The sequence below is a fragment of the Babylonia areolata genome, chromosome 11 (assembly GCF_041734735.1).
Source record: "Babylonia areolata isolate BAREFJ2019XMU chromosome 11, ASM4173473v1, whole genome shotgun sequence".
NCBI lineage: Eukaryota > Metazoa > Mollusca > Gastropoda > Neogastropoda > Buccinidae > Babylonia > Babylonia areolata.
Window position 1 is genome coordinate 43,684,822 of NC_134886.1, and position 21,858 is coordinate 43,706,679.

At 40.8% G+C, this 21,858-nt stretch overlaps 1 protein-coding gene across 1 annotated transcript; it reads left to right on the forward strand.

Annotated features, from left to right (window-relative positions):
• Window positions 1-156: 156 nt before the first annotated feature.
• On the forward strand, window positions 157-21,374 carry LOC143287424 (putative transporter slc-17.2). Its single transcript, XM_076595411.1, has 13 exons — window positions 157-258; window positions 3,928-4,253; window positions 6,238-6,477; window positions 7,402-7,489; window positions 8,786-8,881; window positions 9,078-9,208; window positions 9,983-10,135; window positions 13,421-13,553; window positions 14,419-14,563; window positions 16,851-16,941; window positions 17,579-17,677; window positions 18,705-18,826; window positions 19,986-21,374. Exons 1-13 carry the CDS (start codon window positions 183-185, stop codon window positions 20,227-20,229), a joined length of 1,944 nt encoding a protein of 647 aa, XP_076451526.1. The 5' UTR covers window positions 157-182; the 3' UTR covers window positions 20,230-21,374.
• The last annotated feature ends 484 nt before the right edge of the window (window positions 21,375-21,858 follow it).

The following is a 21,858-nucleotide window of genomic DNA, read 5'->3' on the forward strand; positions in this document are numbered from 1 at the left end:
TAGCAGAGCTCCACAAACTGCGCATGTAACACCAGACAGGCCCAGCGTGACTTGAGTGCTCTGCTTTGATTTGACCATGCAATGATTTGGCAATCTGCACACCGCCTTGAATTATATAAAATGCGAAGACGCTCCGAGAACTAGGAACAGAATACGTGAATCGTCTTCGGCAGTCACTTACAATGACTTCATCAAAGCAGAAAGATTCAGCCTCCGTGGTTCAGGTCAACGGCTCAACAGGAAATGATCTTCGCCCAGGTCTGTCTGTCCATCCTGTCTTGTATGTGGTAACAGTGAGTGCAGTACACTGAAAATGATACTCAAAACGTTTCTGAGTGAAAGGGGCCGGGGGTGGGGGTGGGGTGGGGGAGGGAAGTATCATGTACTTTGCATCATTAGTGGAGTGATGGCCTAGAGGTAACGCGAATGCCTAGGAAGCGAGAGAATCTGAGCGCACTGATTCGAATCACGGCTCAGACGCCGATATTTTCTCCCCCTCCACTAGACCCTGAGTGGTGGTCTGGACGCTAGTCATTCGGATGAGACGATAAACCGAGGTCCCGTGTGCAACATGCACTTAGCGCACGTAAAAGAACCCACGTCAACAAAAGGGTTGTTCCTGGCAAAAAAGTATGTAGAAAAATCCACTTCGATAGGAAAAACAAATAAAACTACACGCAAGAAAAAATACAAAAAAATGGGTGGCGCTGTAGTGTAGCAACGAGCTCTCCCTGGGGAGAGCAGCCCGAATTTCACACAGAGAAATCTGTTGTGATAAAAAAGAAATACAAAGTATGTATATATGAAATATGTTTCTGTTAAGTCTTGTTTTTATGTTTCTTTCCTTTTTTTTCAGAGCATTTTTGCTGGCAGATACCTTTTCTGTTTTTCTTAATTAATATCAAAATGCATGAACGGATGAAAGAAAATCCACAGGAATCTCAGTAACAGAGAGAATGCACGCACTGAAAACGAACTCGTTGTTTTAGAATATAGGACCGCCTGTCATTCCGGTTATGATTCATTCATGAAGGAAAATTCCCATGAAGGTACAATCTTCGCGAGCTACGATAGTACGCAGTCATACGGTTTTAAAATCAGGAAGACCGCTTCGACAGAAATGATGATAACGATGGATAGAATATTCGATTTTCTTTACATGAGCACTTGCAAATGTTCAGTGATTAGAAAAAAAACCCGCTACTTTATTTAACAATAATATTAATAATAATGATGATGATACTGATGAATGATGATGAATCAAAATTGTTGATTTATTGAGTATTTATCTTATCAGGAAAAAGTTAATCCAAGAAAAGCCCCCCCCCCCCCCCCCCAACTCCCCCACCAAAAAAACTACAACACACACACACACACACACACAAAAAAAACAAACACAAAAAAACCCAACAGCAACGAAAAACCAAAACAACCCTCCATCCACACACCCTTCAAAACAAACAACAACAACAACAACGACAACAACAACAACCAGATCCGGTGTTTCTAAAAATCAATAGAAACGAAGTGATGATAGCGACAGTAAAAAAAGCAAATTTGTGGCACAGAATATATAGCGTTCCTATGTAAACAAAAGGTTGCATGAAAAATATGCAGAACAAAGGTGTACGCATTATCTAATTCACAAAAGCAATAGAAATAAAGAGAAAAAAGTAATGCATGTTGATTTGAAAAAAACAAAACAAAAACAAAAAAAACAACAACAACAAAAAACAAACAAACAAACAAACAAAAAACAACAACAACAACAACAAACAAACAAAAAATGGCGTAGAAAAAATTCCCAAAGTGTGCTTTATTTAGTTCCCTCAGCCACGAATAAAACAAAATGTGTGTAAATCCTCCATCCCTCAAAGATGGTTATCTAGCCATGAGTGTATGTGAAGAAGAACATAAAAATAATTCTTTAATTGTGTGCTGTTCCGTGATAATTTTTTTCTGTGTTAGCTCTACCTATTCCTCAAATAGAACCTTGAAACATTTTCTCGGTGTAAACCTGGGTAACATGTATGAATCTGACATGATACATACAAAATGTTATCAAGGGAGCATTTACTTTCAGTGTCAGTTCTCAAGGAGGCGTCACTGCGTTCGAACAAATCCATATATGCTACACCACATCTTTTAGGCAGATGCCCGACCAGCAGCATAACCCGACGCGCTTAGTCAGGCCTCGAGTGCATGTTAATATATTTGTGTGCCTATCAGGGTGGATTTTTGTCTGTAGGATTTTGCCAGAGGACAACAATCCCGTTGCCATGGGGTTTTTTTTCAGTGCGCCAAACGCGTGCTGCACACTGGGAGCATTTAATGAACTGTTTTTGACACCGTCAGCTTTGTTAAACGATATTTAAGAACACTAGACTATGATTGCCAAGCACATGTTGCCAGACATCAAGCAAACTGAGAGTAATATGCTCTAGAGACTGTCTGACACGCAACTGAGCAAAAATAGAACAATGCATGTGACAGCAAAATTAGGGTTTCATCGCCCAACACACACTCTCGTTAGACATGCCTTCATGACAAATTTGGCTTGGATTTACTTCTTCAGTTTTTCGTCCATGCTTGGGCTGTACCTTTATCCACGGAGACGTTTAATGGTATAATTCAAAAGATGGTTTGGTATATAAGGATGTAAATATTCATGAAACATGCGTTCCGTGGAGCCTATTTTCCCCCATGTCGTTTTAGATTATTTATACATCTTTTTGATTCTATCATGGGTATCAAAATACTTTGGTAAATGCTGCAGTAACATCACAGACAATCTGAGGACTGGCACTGAGTTCGCAGTCCTTCAAATGTTACACCCACCGAACTCTTTTGCCCTCCGCTCCCACCCACCCCGTCCTCTAATCTTCTTATCCATGTGGATGAAATACTGTTCAAATTTCACCGCAGGGTATGTGTGTCGCAAGGCTGTTCTCTTGACACGCCGCCAACCAGTCATCCCCACCACCAGCTTTCACAATCCCCGTTTGATTCAATTCCGTTTTCCCCTTCATCATCTGCCCCCCCCCCCCCCTCCACTCAGCCCCTACCCGACTATTAATCTACGTAACTGTCGCATTAGAAATCTTAATCGAAATGCTCAAGGTTACATCAAAATATGATCAGACCAGACACCCTCCACATACAAGTTTCAGTTCCAGTTTCTCAAGGAGGCGTCACTGCGTTCAGTCAAATCAATTTACGCTTCACCACATCTGCCAGGGAGACACCGGACAGCAGCATAACCAAACGGTTGATCAGGCCTTCAGTGCATGCATATATATTTGTGTACCTATCAAAGTGGATTTCTTCCACAAAATGTTGCCAACACTTACGTTGCCATGGGTTCCTTTTCAGTATGCCAAGTGCCTGCTGTGCACGGTACCTCGGTTTATCGTTTCATCTGAATGACTAGACGCTCAGTTTGATTTTCAAGTCTAAATTGGGAGAGAGACTGACAGCGGGAATCGAACCCAGGCCCTCACAGACACGCTGTTAACTTCTTGTCTCTCTTTCCTATTCTGTCACCTTTCTCCTACGCTCACAGACAACAGGGAAGAACTCTCTTCAACGCCCAGGATCAACTGAGCATTGTCCCTCATCATGGAAGTCCATGGCGAACGTTGAAGACGTCAGTGACACCGTGGATACTCGATTGAGCATTGTCCCGAACTTGGAGCCTGGCACTGCCCACTCGTTTTAACCTGGGGCCTGTGAGACATCCTTTTTTCTCTTAGAGGAGTTTTAAACATTTGTAAACTGTCTGAAGTGACCTGTTGTCTTGAGGCGTGTCATTATTGGTGCTGAATGGTCTCTCTCTCTCTCTCTCTCTCTCTCTCTCTCTCTCTCTATATATATATATATACATTCCGTGTATCCCGCAAAGTGATCAAAAACGTTTGCATTGAACAGATGTATCCAGACAAATCTCAACGCAGTCCGCACACTCCAAGACGCACTCACCATCCTTCCCGAAGATCTTCTCATGGCGGATGGCGATGGCTCTTCACATGCACCTCTCCCTGGTGCTCATCCTCATGCTGGTACAGAACATGCCCTTCGCCTTGGTGTGCATGCTCAAGTCGTCTGCTGGCACAAACTCCTCCCTGATGGGCAATGCCACTTCTCTTCTTGGTGGGGAGCTATCAGCAGGCGTTCTTGGAGGGAATGACACCGGAAATAGTTCTTTTCTGGAAGAGGCGGACAGCATGGGGACGAATGGGACAAACTACGTTGATGTGAGTGTTGAATAGAATATTGATTTGATTTGATATGCATGATTTGGTTTTAAGTCTGTTCACCACCAGTGAAAACAGTTTTCCAGTACGAGCTCTCTTTTCTGACTGCCGCTCTGTGTGTCTGTATAAGTGACCTCTCTGTCTCTCTGACAGTCTGTGTATCTGTCTCTATCTCTCTCTCTTTCTCTTTGTCTCCCACCCTGTCTTTCTCTGTGTCGATCTGTTTGTCTGTATGTCTGTCTGGCTCTCTCTTTCACATATCACACACACACACACACACACACACACACACACACACACACACACACACACACACACACACACACACTCTCTCTCTCTCTCTCTCTCTCTATCTCTCATTCTTTCTCTCTATTTCTATCTCCCTCTCTCTGACTCACTCTCTGTCTCTGTCTGTTTGTCTCTCTACTTCTATCTTCCCGTCTATATTCTTCTCCCTAGTCTCTTTTTCAATACATATCGATGATAATATAGTCTGTTTCTCGTCAGTTATTTTGCCACTCTTTAAAAAAGAAAATGCACATTATCCCGATGATAATATGGGAATTTGTTTAGTTTCATTATCATTAACGGGTCACAAGTGTGGATAGAACAAACTAACATTACTGTTGAGCATTGAACAGTTTTAAAGAGAATATTCTACTATTGACATGTTCACACTACTAGCTCTGTGAAAGGTTTTTCAAATCCTTTAATCGTTAACTTTTTATAGCAATAACAGTCTTTGCGAAAGCGTTTGATTCCATTAATAGGAATCTTCTTTTAGCCTGTTTTGTTTAAAAAAGTATTCAAGGTAACTTGCACAAATGTATTATAAGTGTGTATGATAATATTAAACCAAGCGTTCGATGTAGGGCAATAATAACCGATTATGTTAACTATAAAGCTGGAGTAAGCCAAGGAAACCCTTGTAGACCTGTATTATTTTATGTCTTAAAAGATGACCTGGCATTAGAGGTGTACAGATGGAAGGCATGGAACATCTTTTTATCTATGATTCATTTGAATTGTTCATTCTTCTTTTGGCTCTTGATGTGGTATTGTTTTCTGAAACAATACTCGGATTGCAAACTCAGTGCAACAATTTACATTGGGCATCACCATTATTTGAAATTAGCGTTAACATGTACAAATGTAAAACAATTGTATTCTGAAAGGGTGGCTTGAAAAGGTGTAATTGAAAGGGTTTACAATTGTATTGTTATGACTGTGTTGAATGCTTACAAATATTTGGCAATTTGTTTTCTTTCTGCTCGTGTCAATTTTATTCTTGCTTGTAAAAATCCTGCCAGTAGAACCGAAATGCTGTGTTGTGCTTTATGCAAGCATTTTATGCTCCTTATGACAATTTGTTTGAATTGTTTATCAAACTGTTTATTTGATTCACAATTGCAACCAAATGTACAGTATGGTTCTCAATTATAGGCCGAAGACCTAGCTGTTGCTCACTGAGAATCTGTTCAGTTATTTGCAATTAAACAATATTTATGAACAGATAGGCGCGAACACCAAATGGGTTTGTACACAGTAAAACCAATCAAAATCCAGTATATATTAACCTTTTAATCATTGTGTTTGCTACCCGTTAAGAATGTTACAAATGGGTGATGTTATACTGTCGTACAAAATTTGCCAAAATATATACGAATTGGATAGTATGGGTAAAAATAACTGGGCATCAAATGCACAAATTGGTTTGTTTAAACATGGTTTGGGGTATGTGTGGCTAATTGAATAGCTAGCGCACTGGCTGTGTATCTGTCTATCTATATATATGTATACATGTCTATTTATCTACCTGTCTATTATCATCATCATAATCACTATTATTGATATCATTGTCACCACTATTATCATTAGTAGTAGTAGTAGTAGTAGCAGCAGCAGCAGCAGCACTGTAGTAATAGTAGGGTTAATGTTACTATTACCATTACCATTACTGTCATTATCATCGTTTGTCTGGCAGACCAGAGACACCCAGTTTGATTGGGACAGCTCCACTCAGGGTCTGCTGCTTTCTTCAACGGGCATTCTGGCCTTCGTGATGCCTCTGATGGTGGACTTGCTCAGTCGGAAGGTGGGGGGCAAGTTGCTGCTGTTCTGCAGCATGCTGTGTGCAGCCTGTGTGACGATGCTGAGCCCCTTGGCAGCCAGACTGTCACCCTACGTGCTGATGGCTCTGAGGATGGTCATTGGGTTGGTCGGGGTGAGAGAATGAGTTTTCTTTCTTTTTTCTTTTATCTTTTTCGTTTCGTTTCGTTTCGTTTCCTTTTGTTATTTTGTTTTCTGTAGGTCATATGTTAGTCATGTTCACGCGAAAAGTTCACATTTTGGTCACGTTCACTTGTACAGATCACTTTTTGGTCAAGCTTGCGTATGGTCATACCTTGGTTGTGCTCGCATGAAAAAAGTTGCATTCTGGTCATGTTCAAGCGCAAAGTTGATTATGTTCACTTGCAGAGATCACTCGTTGGTCATGTTCACGTTATAAGGTCAGACTTTGGTCATGCTTAAGTGGAAAGGTTACACGTTGGTCATATTCACGTGCAAAGGCTGTACCTATAGAGATAACTTTTTTGGTCAAGCTCACGTTGTAAGGTCACAGTGCTTTGGTCATGCTCAAGTGAAAATGTTACTACACTTTGGTCATGTTCACGCACAAAGGTCACACGCTGATTATGTTCACGTGTAGATATCATTCGTTGGTCATGTTCACGTTATAAGGTCAGACTTGGGTCATGCTCAAGTGGAAAGGTCACACTTTGGCCATATACCACGTGCAAAGGTCACGTGCTGATCATGTTCATGTGCAAGGATTACACTTTGGTCACGCTAACGTGAAGAACTCACACTCCGGTGAGGTTCAACGTGTGTTCGCACAATAATGCTTCAGTTAATGTTTACATTGGCGTTTTTTAAACTGAGAAAATTTGATTGGTGGTAGCCTTCCCATTGTAGTATAGTCAACCTAGCGAAAGAACCTCCAAGAAATATGATTATGTATAATCTTCGTGATGACAAATTTGTCAGATTTTTTTTTTTTTTTTTACTGGAAAGGTATCATTTTAACAGGCGCTTCGTATGTTACATTGTTCTGAAGTGCTTGTTTTCTGGGCATGTTTGTTTTCAGGGCATCAAGTTCCCTTTGGTAAACGAGATATTTTCTTGGTGGGCACCCAGAAGTGAGAAAGTCACCCTTGTTTCCTTTGCTTACTCAGGTGAGTGTGAACCCCTTGACTGAATAAACGTATTACATACGTGCTTAGTGACGTCACTGATGACGTCATCAGAAACAAGGAAATAGCTCCCGAAGGCTGAAAATTCACATATTTTATCTAGAGTGGTATATCTCCAGACCATTTTCTGTTTTAGGCTTATTGTTTTGGATAATGTCTTATGACCTGAAACACCACTTTCTACTGGCTTCCCCCTGTCACTGAAGGGGTAAGATATTCGTTTATGTGGGATTTGATTTGGTTTTGTCCATATATATATATATATATATATATATATATTCAAAATATATCTATAATGTTTGCATATTTAATCTTATTTTTCAAACATATGTATTCCTTAATTGGTTTGATTATGTTCCAGTTTTTTGTGTGGTTGGTCATACATTGTGCGTGTAGGAAGGAAGGATTTTTTTGTTTAATGTCCCGTCACACATATCGGTGATTGAAGACATTTTGTAAAAGTATTTATGAATACATCTGAGTATTATCTGTTAGAAGGGGTGGGAGATGTGGATGAATGGAGGGTTGGTGGAAACTGGGCAAATGAGGGTAAAAATGTGGGTGAAATTTGAAAGAAAAACAAAACAAAGAAGCAAACAAAAAAACCCCTCTAAATACAGTTACAGGAAATTACTTAAAGGACTTCGTAAAAGAGAAGTCGTTAAACTGACAAGCGAAACAACTGATAATGAATGCAAAAAGTCAAAAACATCAACGTTCTCAGTCACTTGTGAAGACACACTTTCGTGTACAAAAGGCTTATGTGCGTGTATGTGTGTGTGTATGTGTGTGTGTGTGTGTGTGTGTGTGTGTGTGTGTGTGTGTGTGCGCGCGCGCGCTCTCAAAGAAAGAGACATCGAATAGTTATGCATGATACGTTAATCTGTCACAGTGATGCACAACACGTCGATTTCTCACAGTCAATCACAACACATTAATCAGGCACAGTAATGCACAATAAGTTAATCTGTTAATCTATCACAATGATGCACAACACGTTAATCTGTCACAGTAATGCACAACACTTTAATCTGTCATGGTAACCCACAACACGTTAATCCACCATCTAACAATCTGTCACAATGATGCACGACATATTAATTTGTCACAGTGAAGCACAACACCTCAGTCTAGTTACCTGTCACAGTGATACACCAAACCTTAAATTGTGACAGTAATATACAACATGCTAAACTATTACAGCGATGCACAAGTTGATTTGTCACAGTGGTGCACAACATGTTATTAATCTACCACAATATGGCTGCCATATTGCAGGAATGAACACAGCCAGCATACTGGTCTCCCTTTCATCCGGGTACCTCTGCTCCATTCCTGTTGACGACGGCTGGCCCTTCATGTTCTATGTGTATGGTAAGTTGGCTCTTTGTTCTCAGTATCCTTCTGTGTGTGTACTTTGTAAGTTGTGTGTGAGATGGGGGTAGGGGTGGGGGCGGAAAGAACAAAGGGGACAAATGATTTGTTGATTTGGAAAAGTGGTGTGTGTGTGTGTGTGTGTGTGTGTGTGTGTGTGTGTGTTCATCATCATTGTTTTTTCTTTTAACAACAGGTGGCCTGGCTGTTACCTGGGGTATTTTATGGCTATTTACCGGCAGTGTCAAACCCGAGGACCATCCTTTTATATCGGAGGACGAAAAACAGTACATTATAAGTACTAGACATGCCATGGACAAAAATCAGGTGACAAGCGTGTCAAGAATACTGAGCAAGTACTGTGTGTGTGTTTGTCATCGTTGTCCTTGAGGAAAACAGTCGAATGTATGCATTCATTGTGCAAATGCACGATCTTTTAGTTCCAGAGAAATTGTGTGTGTGTGTGTGTGTGTGTGTGTGTGTGTGTGTGTGTGTGTGTGCACGTGCAAACGTACATTGTGTGTGTGTGTGTGCACGCGCGCACGCGCGTACGTGCAGACATTCATGTGTGTGTGTGTGTATTTTGTATGTGTGTATGTGTGTGTGTGTGTGTGTGTGTATGTGTGTGTGTGTGTGTGTGTGTGTGTGTGTGAGAGAGAGAGAGAGAGAGAGAGAGAGAGAGAGTCTACAGATACTTGCATATCTAGACCGTCTTTAATTTTCATTAATTCAATGCAAGATGCCGAAAGCCTGGATAAGGAAACAGTGTTCTTGTTTCTTTTTCTCGTCCTCTCTCTCTCTCTCTCTCTCTCTCTCTCTCTCTCTCTCTCTCCATTCTCTTTGTCTCTGTCTGTCTGTCTGTCTGTCTGTCTGTCTGTCTGTCTGTCTCTCTCTCTCCATTCTCTTTGTCTCTGTCTGTCTGTCTGTCTTTCTCTCTCTCTCTCTCGACTCTCAGCACCATTAATTCACTCGAAAGCATCTTGGATTTCAATGATTTATACTTTGCAATTTGAGTAGGTATATCTTTTACTGTTAATGAACGTGCTGTATAAACCTCGGTTTTTTTTTTGTTTTTTTTTACCTTTTCTTTGCCCTTACCAGAAACGTTCCAGTCCCCCCTACAGACAGATTTTGACAAGCGTGCCTGTGTGGGGATGTTTGATTGCCACATTGGCACAATCTTTTTGTGTCAAAATCTTGAGTTCCTACATGCCCATGTTTTTCAACACGGTCTTGGGCTTCACTGTGGAGCAGGTGAGGTCGTGCATTAACTTACTTTATACGTTATGGACAGGTAACAAAAGCAGAGTGGTTAAAGCATTAGACTTTCAATTAAAGGGTACCGTGTACGGATTATTATCACGTCACCTCGTGGATTAAGGATGGGGATGTGTGTGTGTGTGTGTATATATATATATATATATATATATATATGTGTGTGTGTGTGTTTTATCTTCAGTTTAACGTCTATTCACTATAAGTGTTTTTAGACGGAAAGGAGTAAAGAAGTGGATAAAGGAAAGGGAATGCATGTGAATATTAGTGTAAAAAAAAAAAAAAAAAAAAAAAAAAAAAAAAAATTCATGTTATGTAACAGAGGAAAAGTATATTATAAGAAAAAGGTCTAAAGAGATTGTGGTGTGTATTGAATGAGGTGTCATGGGAAGGAGAATATGTATATGCATATCAACAAGTATTAACCTATAACAATGTAAATATAAATAACAACATTAATTATAACACATCAAAGGAGGATACCAACTGGACTGGAGTTTAAAATTTCCGAAAACATTCTAAGCAATGAATAATCATTCAAAATCTTTTCAGTGGCTAATGAAATATTGGAAGAAAAGTCATCAACTACATCTTTAGGAATTAACGGTCTTATGCTCGGACAATGAATGAGTAGATGACTTACAGTTATTTGCTTACCGCATATACATTTTATATTTTTAGAAAATTTTGTACGAAAGGCATTTAAACGAATTCTATACATTAGACTTGTAATTTGTCTTGAATGTGCTGTTGGTGTCAAATTTAGAAAATGTTTGGGATTAGCTGCATTCTTTGTGTTTACACAACATTGGTAATATTGATTATTTGAATCTATAAGTAATTTCTTAAATCGATTTCTAGAGACATTTTCTATACAACTAATGTATTCATGTAGATCTAACTGGATGTCAAGTTGTATTGCGCCTTCGAAATTACGTGCTGCTCTTCTAGCTGCTTGGTCTACCCACTCATTTGAAGATATTCCACAGTGCGAAGGTACCCAACAGAAAGTTAATTTAATGCCCTGTTTTGTCAGTTGGTGAATAATATGTTTTATTTCCATTGTCATCTCTATTCGCTTCTTTGAATTTGGAGATTCTATAGCTTTTAATACTGACTTCGAGTCTACACATAATAGAATTTCACTGACAGTTTTCGGAATTTCTGAAATATAATTTAAGGCCATAAGTATGGCTATAAGTTCAGCTGTGAAAATGGAATATTGTCTACCAATATAGTATAATTTTTCTAATCTAAATGAAGGAATTACAAAAGCCGCTCCTGAATTACCATCTTCTAGAACAGATCCGTCTGTGTATATTTTTAGATAATTAGAATATTGATTTTCTATATGGGAGAGCACTTCAGGTTTTAACAAAAATGGTGACTGGTTCTTGGATAAATCTGTATAATCCATGTCAAAGGTAGCTTTACACTGCTCCCATTCAGGGACTGGTGAAAAAGTAGGTATTTTTGCAATTTGCTTGTCTCTTGATTCCGTAGCACTAATGATATCTGATGCAAATGTATTGATGGATGTCATAGACTGTATCGTCTTAGCTCGTTTAGCAAAATCTTTTTGTGAACTTAAATTAACTTCTTCTTTTGAAAAGGTTTCATATGCTAAAGATTTGATAACGAATTTCGCGGCTGAAGCTTTCCTTTGTTCATCAAGAGATAAAACACCTGCTTCTCTGTAGGTCCCTAAATTTGATGTAAGAATGGGCACACCTAGAGCAAGTTTATAAGCCTTACAATCGATGCTTTGCAGCTTCTTTAACAAATGCAGTGGAGCACTGAAAAATACCTCTTGAGCGTATGTCAAGCGTGAACGTACGAGAGAGGTTGCGAGAGATATCAACGCTTTGGTATCTTGCCCCCAGTGCTGTTTACAAATTATTTTAAGGAAATTTAGACCTTTTCTTGCTTTGTTTAGTATATAGTCAATATGATAATTCCACGAAAGCTTTGAAGAAATATAAACTCCCAAAAATTTAACATATTGTGTATATCTGATTATAGAACCATTTATTGTAAACACAGGGAGCTTTTCTGGGTCTGATCCTGTGTGTGTGTGTGTGTGCTCTCCATCTCACCGATCAGTAGATGTGAAGGCCTTTTCTGCTGAGATCAAAATTACTGCTGGAACATACGATTATGATAAATTTATCATGCACAACACACACACACATGTTGTCATGCACAACACACACACACACACACACACACACACACACACACACACACACAGAGGATAGCAGTTCAAGACTCGTTTTTAGATTACATTAGTATGGAATTCTTCTTCTTATTATTATTTTTTATTTATTTATCCTTTTTTTTTGCTGCCCCATCATCTGCACCGTTTCAGTGGCATTACTCCCATCCCGCTCATTTAGATTCTCCAATACACGGCCACACCCGGGTTCGTCTGTCACAGTTCCAGCGTCGGCAGTCCGCAGGGAATCATCGATGTTAGGTCGCCAGGAGGCCACACACCAGAGGAGACCCTGCACTGCTGCTGAGTCACTTCGGTGGTGTTCAGTGGTGCCTGTTCTGATTCAACGTACTTAGGACACTACCTACTAAGCCCCCTACTAACGACAGTAATGGCTTAGTTGCGGAGCCAGACTGAATCTACCGACACTGACGACATTGACATAACTCAACCCAAGCACAGAAGTGGAGGGGTATCGAAACTGAGGTCACCATGAGAGCAGGGCATGAAAGGCCACAGACTTTGAGATTGTTTTTTTGTTGTTTTTTTTGTGTGTTTGTGTTTTTGTTTATATTGATGATGGTGAAGGAGGATGACGATGACGATGTTGCTGTGGAGGTCTCTTTTGGTTCGGGACTGCATGACAAAGCTGTACTCTACGCTTCCTGTCATTATGATATCCCGGCTTTAACCAGGCCCGAGAGATACACACACTTGCAGTGTTGGTCAGGTAATTAGAGCAACACACCCAAAGACACATCCTTGAAGTGGGTGACACTCGACTGTGTGGTCCCCATTTAAGCCCACAGCACACTCAACTCTGGGTAGGAGCCGGCCACGGGCGGAAAAACTCACCCCCGCTGGGATTCGAACCCGCGTCCTCCCAGCCGTCAGTCCGCGATGCTAATAGTATGGAATTTTTAGCAGTATGTATCCAAAATTGAGTCTTATTCTTTAATTTCATAGCAGCCGTACCCGGTAAATCTTGAAGTCAAACACGTGTGTGTGTGTGTGTGTGTGTGTGTGTGTGTGTGTGTGTGTGTGTCCAGGTGGGCCTAATCTCTTCCGTGACCTTCGTGGTGAGGCTTGTAGGAGTGCTGTGCTGGGGTCAGATCTCCAACCTTCTGTTGAGTAGGACTCGTCTGCACACTACCGCCTGCCGCAAAATTGTACAGTGCTCAGGTGAGACAGACTCTCTCTCTCTCTCTCTCTCTCTCTCTCTCTCTATATATATATATATATATATATATACACATATATAATATTTTTTCTTATTCACAAAACATAGCACTTTTATTTGGTATATCCACACCATGAACAATATCAGTTATGTTATCATTTTAGTTACAACAGAAACGTTTTTATGGTCCTCAGCATGGAGGCTATATTGATGTATAGTATACACCTGTCGAGAGCAACAAGACTCTTGATAAGTAATGGGCCATCAATCGTTATATTATGGGAAATATTTAAATGAATTTTGAATATAAGGTTTTTAAGTGTGACTCAAAGCAAATAATGGCCACTGTGTTTTACACTCAGTGTGAAGATCTTAAACAGCCTATATGCGTGCGCGTTGTTGCTTCTCTGTAAAAGCGAAGCAGTGTCTTGTAATGCATGCATCGATGTTCACGATATTTAAGTTCCCCCATGTGGTCTTTTGTTGATAAACACTGAAGCATAATCTCTTTCATGCATATTCATTATCAGCACGCACAATGATTTGCGCAAAGACTTACTGCATAATGTCCACGAGCGACTTTCGAAATCAAGAGACCTACTTGCAAACACACACACACACACACACACACACACACACACACACACACACATGAAATGATGAAAGTAAGTTTTAGGGACTCAAATCATACACGTCTGATATCATTATCACGAGAATCTTGCGAAATATGTGACTTCGGTCATATAAGGAGAAACTTTTTCATAGTTTTTTTTCTGAAGATGATAGCATGTGTGTGTGTGTGTGTGTGTGTGTGTGTGTGTGTGTGTGTGTGTGTGTGTGTGTGTTCTCCTCTGCCTGCCTGTTAAGGCTTCTACCTGAGCGGGGCAGGTCTACTAGTCTTGGCGTTCGTGAGGGACCAGGTGACCGGTACGCTCCTGGTGTGTGTGGTGTACTTGCTGCAGAGCTGTGCATCTGCCTCTGCCCTCATCGTGCCTCTCGACATGGCGCCACGGTCAGTGGTTGGTTGGTTTGTTGGGTTTTTTTCCCCTCCTTGGTATGGCGTTGATATAACAGATGACTGCCTTACATGTAGGTTCTGCATTGTCCGTATATTCTGTGTAGCATGCTCAAGGTTAAAAGGCTACGCCACAGTCTTGAATAAAAGCTAATTTGTGTTCTGTATTGACCGTAAATTCTGTGTAGTATATTCAGGATTAAAAAGGCTATGCCAGTCTTGAATGAAAGCTAATTTCTTTTCTGTATTGTCCGTATATTCTGTGTAGCATATTCAGGATTTATAAAAGGGCTATGCCATTCTTGATTAACAGCTAATTTGGGTTCTGTATTGTCCGTGTATTCTGTGTAGTACATTCAGGGTTAAAAGGCCATGCCAGTCTTGAATGAAAGCTAATTTGTGTTCTGTATAGTCCGTGTATTCTGTGTAGTGTATTCAAGAATAAATGGCCGTGCCAGTCTTTTTTCTTTCTGTTGTTTTTTAGAGTGACAAATCGGTTACGGTATTCGGTACCGCCATTTAAATCACGCTATTTTGATATATTTCTGGCATTTAAGATATTATTTAAAGTTCGTGGTAAAGGAGTCGTTGCCATCGCCTCAAGCACACTGTAATATTTAGCTGTTTTTTCTAGATCTGCGGAGATCCATGTTCAACAGGCTTAGTTACACTCACCGGGAAAATACGACGCGGTCCATTTTATGTTCATTCTAGTCAATTCAGTATCCACTTTAAATATCCACATGCAGTAAACACGTCAGTGATGCAGTTAGTGTCACTGTATGTGTTCTGTCCAGAATTTGTATTTCTTTTCTTTTAATTGCGAATAAGAAAAAAACAAGATCTGCACCGATCATCCTAAACAATGCTGATCGAAACTCAGTGAAATGGTCGATTCAATTTTTCTTTGATGTTCATTCTAGTTGATTTAGGTGTCCTCATTAAAATATTCATATGCAGTAAACACGTCAACGGTAAAGTTCGTGCTACCGTATGTGTTGTGTCCAGAATTTGTAGTTTTGTTCTTTTAATTCCGAGCAAGAAAAACAAGGTCATGCCCTCTTCTTACCAAGCATACCCTACGTTCCAGCAACTGGAAAGTGGTAATATTGTGTTTTCGGATTACGGAACGAACCTCAACAAAATAAACACACACACACACACACACACACACACACAAATACCAGTTTATAACATACTCACTTTGTTTACACAAGTGAGTCAAAAATAGTTACATGAATAAACAAAACTTTAAAAAGTACAATTTCATAGACTTTCTCCATTTCATTTGTTGTTGTTGTTGTTGTTTTTCTTTTTTGTGTGTGGGACAGTGGATATGTGGGGTAGGGCTGTGTGTGTGTGTGTGTGTGTGTGTGTGTGTGTGTGTGTGTGTGTGTGTGTGTGTGTGTGTGTGTGTGTGTGTGTTGATGAGTGGGTGGGTGGTTTGAGAGCAAAAGACCTGACCAAACAGAAACAAAGCAAAGTGAGCACCATCCAGGGCAAAGGCAGCATCTGTCTGGAAAAAACAAAAACAAAAACAAAAAAAACAACAACAAAAAAACAAAAAAACGAAAAGAAATGCGTCGGAAAAAGGTGGACTGAGTACCTCTCTGAACTCTTCCACAGAGCAAAGGGGAGCACAGTGCACTAACAGCAACAGTGCAAGTTTCATCAAACTGGGATGACTTCCCAATATTCGGGGTAGAGATTGTATAGTAGCAGTGCTTGAAGAAGATCAAATTTGATATGCACGTTACAGATCCCATAATTCTTCTCAGAGTTTGGTTGGTCATGGAAACATGAACATTCCCAGCATGCACACATCTGAAAACGGAATATGGGTATACCGTATACCTACCTGGCTGGGTAGGAACGGTCATGCACACTAACAGACCTGCTGGTGCATGCAGAAGATCATAATTAATACGCACGTTAAAGATCTCATAATTCTTTGATGAGACTTGCACTGTTGCTCTTAGTGCACTATGATGTCCTTTGTTCTGTTGTAGAATTCGCTGGGTTATGGAAACGTGAACATACCCAGCATGCACACATCTGAAAACGGAATATTATGGGTACCTATATGGCTAGATAGAAACAGTCATGCACGTAGTGCACGTCACCAGTGATCAGTGGGTTATGAAAACACGAGCACACCCAGCATGCACACCCCCGAAATCGGAGCGTGACTGACTGTATAACAGGCAGAGAGAAAGACAGGGTCGTGGAAGCGATGTGAACAATATTATAAGCATGTTGTAAAGTGTGTCTTGTTGTATTGCAGGTATGCAGGGTTTCTCACCGGGTTCATCATCACCGTCAGCACAGTTATCACCATACCCGCGCCACTGATCACCTCATACATGATCCACAACGTGAGGTTTTGTCTTCGTTATCGTCGTCATCGTCAACACCATTATCGTTCTGTGTTTGTGATTTCTCCTTGTGATCATGCCCCAACCACATGGTCGCCATCGACATCAAGGTCGTCCTCTTTTTATCATCGTCATTGTCCCAGTCATCAACATCAACATCAACATCGTCATCGTCATCGTCATCGTCATAGCCAGTGCTGCCATCATCATACTTCTGTCCGCTGCCGTCTTCAAGATAGTTGTGATGTTTCTTCTCTTTCTTTCGTTTCCTTTTTCACTCTCTTCCCGATCATCTCTCATCGTGTCATTTTCATACTGATTATCATTGTCTCCAAAGACGCTGCTGTTATCATTCTTCTTCTTCTTATTATTATTATTGTTAGTAGTAGTAGTAGTAGTAGTAGTATGATTATCATTATTCTTGCTTTTAGTACATTTCGATTATTCATATTTTCATTATCATTTTATTGTTGTTTTTGTTACTTTAAAGACTATTTGATAATCATAATTGTTATGATTCCATCATATTCTAGTCGATTGGTAGTGTGTGTGTGTGTGTGTGTGTGTGTGTGTGTGTGTGTGTGTGTGTGTGTGTAAAATAACGGTGTTTGCGCACTACGATTGTTTGTTTTTTCAGGGAACGCTGGAGGGATGGCGCAACGTGTTCATCTTTCTGGCGGTCATCGTTTTTGTCGGTGCCACCTGCTTCCTCCTCATGGGCAGTTCCAAACTTCAGGTGTGTAAGCTTCACAGAGAAAGAGACTGAGAGGGGGGTGGGGTTGGGGGTGGAGAGAGAGAGAGAGAGGGGGGGGGGGGAAGATGGGCTCTGAGAGACGGAGACAGGGACAGAAACAGCAATAGAGAGAGAAAGACGGTCAGACAGACTGACTGACAGAGACAGAGAGAAACACACCCACAGAGAGAGAGAGAGAGAGAGAGAGAGAGAGAGAGAGAGAGAACTCAGGACTCAGAAAACGGTTTATTTTAGACCTTCTGTAACATGACTGTGTCGAAGTCCGTCATGCATACTTCGTGACAAAAACACGCTCACACACGCTCACTCATTTATCACACACACGCACGCACGTACGCGCACACACACGCACACACACACACACACACACACACATACACACACACACACACACACACACACACACACACACACACACACACACACACACACACACACACACACACACACACACACACACACGTGTGTGCCACAGTAAAGCTCTGACAAGACAATGATTATTCATTTTATATCGTTTTACTCTCTCTCTCCCCCCCTCTCTCTCTCTCTTCCCCCTCCCCTCTATCCCACTCTCTCTCTTTCTCTCTCTGTGTCTCTCTCCCCATCTCGCTCTCCTCCTCTTTCTCCCTCTCTCTGTTTTATTTCATTTTTATTCTGTCTGTCTTTCTGTCTGTCTGTCTATCTGTTTGTCTCTCTCCCTGTCTATCTATCTATCTTCATTTCTATGTAGAAACTGTATCTTCCTGGACCGCTTCTTCCTCTGGGTTTGGTCTGTTCACAGTCTGTTTAAGTGACCCCCCCCCCATGCCCCCCTAATCGTGTTGGTCTTCTTCCTTCATCAGCACCTTCCCATTCCTGTACTGGACTGCTGTCATCTTGTGCTGAACCTTCCTGTCAGTGTCCATGTCATTTTGTACAGTCAGCTGCGTGAAAATGAAAACAAAAGAAGCGATATGCATTCATCTTAGCACTTGGACAGAATAAACAGCTGTTGCTTCGTTCTCCGCAGAGCTGGGCCAAGCCAGTCAAGAAGAAAGGTAACCCGCACACTGCATCATTTGACATGAAGGAACGAAGGGTGTCCGTCGTGTCTGAAGGACTTCCGGGCTCCCCGTCGATGACACGAAAACGGTATGTCGGTTAAACATACAGAGTAATGCGTGGTTAATTCTGTGCTGTAATTCAGTGATTCAAATTTGTCGTAAAATTCAGCTCTTGTTGAAAACGGAGTACAGTACATTTTCGTTTTCATCAAAGTTATGCATTTTTCTTATCAATTTTGTTCATTAGTAATTTGGTGAAACGGAGAGGGCAGATGCGATTACGCTAAACTGAAAACAGTTAAGTTTGGTTCATTAAGCCTCTGTGTTAAGCTTCAGGATGTAGGTTTCTTGTAAAATTCTGCTTTAACTAAATACCTTTTTGGACCAAATTGTCCACCAGTAATGTTAAAGAGTAATTTGGTGAAACAGTAATGACGTGTCTTATCTGAACTCGAGAATAATGCCCGGATAAACCATTTTGTTTAGTTCTTTTTTAAATGTCGCGCGCGCGCGCGCGCGCGCGTGTGTGTGTATGTGTGTGTGTGTGCAATTCAACATTTACTAAATATGGGATTAAGTACTACTCTTGATTTAGTTGTGTGCATATACGCTTACACTGTTCATTAACTATAATTTTATTGTAAAAGCTATGCCTGGTTAATCCTTTTTATTATGATTCTGTACTTTGATCTTTTTTCAAGTGTGGGACCCCCACCTTCCCACACATTACTTCATTCCTCCTTCTGCTCCTCTGTCCGAAAGAAATCAGTGAGATGTCCTAAATGTATCTGAAATTAATTGGAATTTACAGCGACACCTCACATACAATCCAATCAGCTGATGTTAAATATGAAAAAAAGCAGTCTTAGTAGATGGTCAGGACCCCAGAATAAAGAGTCGTTTACATAGTTCATTAGACCTCCCCCCTCCCCATCAATCCAATCATAGCTTCAACGAACATTTGCTAATGTTCGGATAGTTTAACCCACCCACCACCCCACCCCCTGCCCCCTGACCCCGCCTCTCCGATCAGTCAGTAGATCTTTCTGGTTCTCTGTCTCTGTTTGTGCCATCCTGTTTGGAGCAGAAAAAAAGAAGACAAATTTTGCGGGTTTTTTTCTTCTTCTTCTTTTCTTTGTTGCTTTTGAATATTTGATAATCGAGTTTCTGTTGCGAGGACGAACAGTTGTTTATCTTTTTAAAACATCATCTTAATCACCTCTTATTTCTTCCTCCTTTTATTTCAGCTTTGACTTCTCTCTCGATATCCAGCCAGTGCTAAACTTCAGTGAAGCCAAATGGGAAAGCAGAAATGTTGATGTTGTCATCACTTCAGAAACGAACAGCACAGCTTCCACGATCAGCCCTGTTGTAAAGACATCTGGAAGAGGTTCACAGGAATCAGCCAAAGACAACAGTTTGTCCAGTCATCCCGACCATACGGATGGAAGTCATACCAACCCCGCCTTCGATGATAAATTGGAATTGTAACTGTTAGTGCTGTTCATTTTGAGACTGTTGTTTTCAGCATCGTGGAAGTGACGGGCGCAATAGCTAAGTGGTTTAGGCGTTGGACTTTCAATCTGAGGGTCCCGGGTTCGAATCACGGTAACGGCGTCTGGTGGTCAACATATGTACAGACCTGCTAGTGCCTGAACCCCCTTCGTGTGTATATGCACGCAGAAGATCAAATACGCATGTTAAAAAATCCTGTAACCCATGTCAGCGTTCGGTGGGTTGTGGAGACAAGAAAATACCCAGCACGCATAAAAAATGCCAGTCAAAGTTATGACCGCTGAGCATTAATGGAAGAAGAAGCAGAAGTGTATGGCACGGGCTGGTAATCGTCTTCCTCATTCGTGACCTCTGACTCCCACGTTCACTCGAATACACGAGTGGGCTTTTACGTGTATGATTGTTTTAATCTCCGCTTCCGGGGGGATAAGGCGGGTGATGATTCATTAAGAATGAGTGATTGAAATAGTGTTTATTCATTGGTATACATCTTATTTATTGGCCTTTTGTGTGTTGTTGTTGGTAGTGTTGTTGTTGATTGTTGTTGTTGTGTGTGTGTGAGTGAGATAGCTAAGTGTGTGTTTGCGAAAAAATGTAATATACAATCATTTGCATTTTTAAATAACTCACCAATTATCCCATCTGGGCCAGCCGCTTTCTTGTTTTGTTTTTTTATCTTTCCAAACGCAAACAGCACTTCTCCTTTAGAAATTGGTCGATTAAAATAACAGTCAGTGTCTTCTTCTTCTTCTTCTGAGAGAGAGAGAGTTGTGTGTTTCCGAGTGCAAGTGTGTGTGTGTGTGTGTGTGTGTGTGTGTGTGTGTGTGTGTGTTTGAATTCTCCCAGCTGTCCAACTCTGGAAGCGACACGGAGAGAAACCTTTTAAATAGAAATTATCTTTACAACTCGTCCAATTCTGTTATCTTAAATCTCTTTTTTTTAACATGGAAAGAATCATATAATCTGTTTGATGGTACTGGGAGCTATTAAAAGATGAAATGTTACGTAACGATCGAATTATGTCTAATAACTGGATCAGTAGATTGCTGTATAAGATAGAATATGTTGATCACAATGCTTATTTATATACCTTCCTTATTTCACCGACAGTTCTAAGAATTAAAAACAACATTGCAATCCATTTCTTGTCTTTTCATTTGTTTGCGTGTGGCGTTGTTCGATGTGTGCACATGTGTGTGTGTGTGTGTGTGTGTGTGTGTGTGTGTGTGTGTGTGCGCGTGTTTCTTTGTTCTCCAGTCTTTATTTCCTTCTTTGTCTCCATCTGTCTGACATATACACACGCGGACACACGCACACACACACACGCGCGCGCGCGCTCACACACACACACACACGTACACGCACACATATACGCACACACACACAAACACACGCACACGCACGCACACACACACACAAAGAGAGCGGGGTTTCGTTATCATTGTCCGTGAAAACATTGACAGGTGAAAATAAAGCACCAGAGAAATCCAAAGAAATACGGAGACAGTATGGTGAAATTGCTTCCATTCAAAATCACACAAACACACACACAGACACAGACACACACACACGCGCGTGCGCGCACGCGCGCGCTTACACATATAC

Coding starts and splice junctions, on each gene's coding strand:
- LOC143287424 (XM_076595411.1), top strand. CDS start 183: ATGACTTCATCAAAGCAGAAAGATTCAGCCTCCGTGGTTCAGGTCAAC. Junction 4,254..6,237: donor ATGGGACAAACTACGTTGAT/GTGAGTGTTGAA, acceptor TTTGTCTGGCAG/ACCAGAGACACCCAGTTTGA. Junction 14,564..16,850: donor CCTCTCGACATGGCGCCACG/GTCAGTGGTTGG, acceptor GTTGTATTGCAG/GTATGCAGGGTTTCTCACCG.